The sequence below is a fragment of the Helianthus annuus genome, chromosome 9 (assembly GCF_002127325.2).
Source record: "Helianthus annuus cultivar XRQ/B chromosome 9, HanXRQr2.0-SUNRISE, whole genome shotgun sequence".
Taxonomy (NCBI): Eukaryota; Viridiplantae; Streptophyta; class Magnoliopsida; order Asterales; family Asteraceae; genus Helianthus; species Helianthus annuus.
In genome coordinates, this window is record NC_035441.2 from 137,905,411 (window position 1) to 137,907,788 (window position 2,378).

General features: G+C 48.4%; 1 protein-coding gene across 1 annotated transcript; it reads left to right on the forward strand.

Moving 5' to 3' along the window:
- The first annotated feature begins 260 nt into the window (after window positions 1–260).
- On the forward strand, window positions 261–1,805 carry LOC110876454 (leucine-rich repeat extensin-like protein 3). The gene has a single exon (XM_022124628.1). It carries the CDS (start codon window positions 261–263, stop codon window positions 1,803–1,805), a length of 1,545 nt encoding a protein of 514 aa, XP_021980320.1.
- The last annotated feature ends 573 nt before the right edge of the window (window positions 1,806–2,378 follow it).

Below are 2,378 nucleotides of genomic sequence, written 5' to 3' on the forward strand. Positions count from 1 at the left end.
ACAAACAAAAAGGCACAAATACACATTTCAAAGGCTATAATTCAGTCTTAGAGACTGAGGGAGTTCAGCCTTAGAGGTTGGGGAAATTTTGAGTCTTAGAGACTGGGAAAGGTTTGGTCTTAGAGACCAGGGACGTAGTCTGAGCTTAGAGATTGGGAGGGATAGTCTGGGAAGACTAGGATGCATACATGATTACATTGCTATTTGTTTACATGCTTACCTGATTTATGTGCATATGTTGTGGTTGTGTTACAGACACCATGGCATTTTCTGGTAGTGGAGTGTCCAACTTGAGCGACCCGATGGCCATTACCTCTGATGACGAGATAGCCACGGACCCAGAAGTTTACACCTCAGACACCACGAGCTCCGATGAAGATGATTTTCAGCCTTTTTCCCTACCGATCTTCGGAGACGACGTACCCTTAGCTGATGGTCCACCGGGAGAGGATCTACCCCTTGTTCCGATCCCTGCCCCTCTCCCATTTGCTGCAGTTCCCTTTGAGGAACAGCCTCTCGACGCGTTACCCGATGGCGACATCGATCTGCTCATCGAGGGTCCCCCGGAGGGAGACCAGGATGGCGGGTCCCTGATGGAGGACGATGTCCCGCTTGCTGATATTCCAGTTGTTGACCCTGTTGTTCCTATGGTTGAGATTCCTGATATGGAGGTTCATTCTGATTCGTCCGTCTCAGGTTCTTTTGGGTCGGTAGCTTCCTCTATCCCACCGTTGGGATTCGGTTACTTCAGTCGTTTTGTCGATAATGAGGAGATGGAGATGGACGACGAGTTGGTCCCCGAGGAGCAGCCTGCTGAGGCTCCTGTTCTCCCGGATGATCAGGTTCCTGTTATGCCTGCTGATCATCAGCCTGCTCCTGTCGTTCCAGAGCCCGTTCTTGCTCTTGACCCTGTTCCTGATGATGCACCAGTCATTGCACCACCTGTCACTGATGCACCCGTCGTTGCACCACCAGCTGCTGAGATCCCAGATGTAGCACCTATACCTGACCCCATGCCGATTTTTGATGACCTTGCACCGTTTGCTACCCATATTGACCCGAGATACGCTGACACCCACAATGGGTGGATCGAGGAGGATGACTACCCTCCGTATGTGATCCCAGTCTCTCCCCCTACCGTACCTGTTACTGCACCACTCGACATTCCGTTGTTTCCCCCACACACCACAGATATCCATCGTACCGATCTTCCGATTACCTTTCTCCAGGACATTCCTCCGCCACGACCTGGGGAGGGATCGTCGAGGCAGCCTTTTGGCCACACACCGCTTATGTCAGGAGATAGCCAGTTTATACCACAGATTCCTTATCCTGGTTTTGTTCCACCCATGTCGTCTTCTGTACCTGTCACGCCTCAGTTTCCCCATACTACTATACCGTTTGCATCTACCCCACACACTACTTATCCAGTTTCAGCTCCGATGGGCGAGCTATTTCTATGGTCATCACCCCATGTTATGCCATTATCCGACCCTTATCACCCATTTCACGTCGGATACTCTATAGAGGACACACTCACGTTACTGCAGTTACAGCAGGACGCCCTGAGACGACATGTCCAGGAGTTGGGGAGAGCTCCACATCCTCCATGCCACTGCCAGACCCCGTTTGCAGCACCACACGCTCCTTTTCCATCACTTCTTGATTCAGATATTCATTTCCTTCCTCTTGACCAGCAGGTTGCTTACCTGTTGCGTTTCGCCTATGCTCTCCAGGAGGACTTGGTGCATTTGCGCCGGTTACTTTTCTCTCGCTTTCCACCTCCTCCGCCGCCATCAGCATAGCTACTTTTGGTTTATTGCAGGTATTGACTACTTATGACGAGAAGACAGCGATCGAGCCAGACTTTACAGCATTGTTGAAGACCACCTTTTGACATCTGGATATTTGATTTTTGTTAGTTGTATTTGTCTAGACAGTTCGGACAAGGGCATTGTGACCCTTAGTCTCTTTTGGGTTATATGACACATTTGGAAAAAAAACTTGTGAACATTGTATTGTGGTCTTGATGATATGAAAGCTCAATCGCAGTATTCTCATCTCGTGCTTTGATAAAATTATTTGTTTTATGATTATAACACGAGATGTTATGTGGATGATGAATGTTACTATATATACGTATGATTATTATACTTACTATGACCTGACCAATATGAAACATCCTCTAGAAAATTCCTCACGACACGAAGCACGCATGCCTACTACCCAGGCGGAACTACAAGGGATAATTGCCGCAGCTATAGCGCAGTACGCGGCCTCCCAAAATGACACCAGTACCTCCAACAACAACAACAACAACAAGCCTCCGAATGGTAATGATAAGTCATAGGAGACACATTACACTATATTTGGACAAT

Bases quoted from the DNA above. Each gene is read 5' to 3' on its own strand.
- LOC110876454 (XM_022124628.1), top strand. From the start codon at position 261: ATGGCATTTTCTGGTAGTGGAGTGTCCAACTTGAGCGACCCGATGGCC.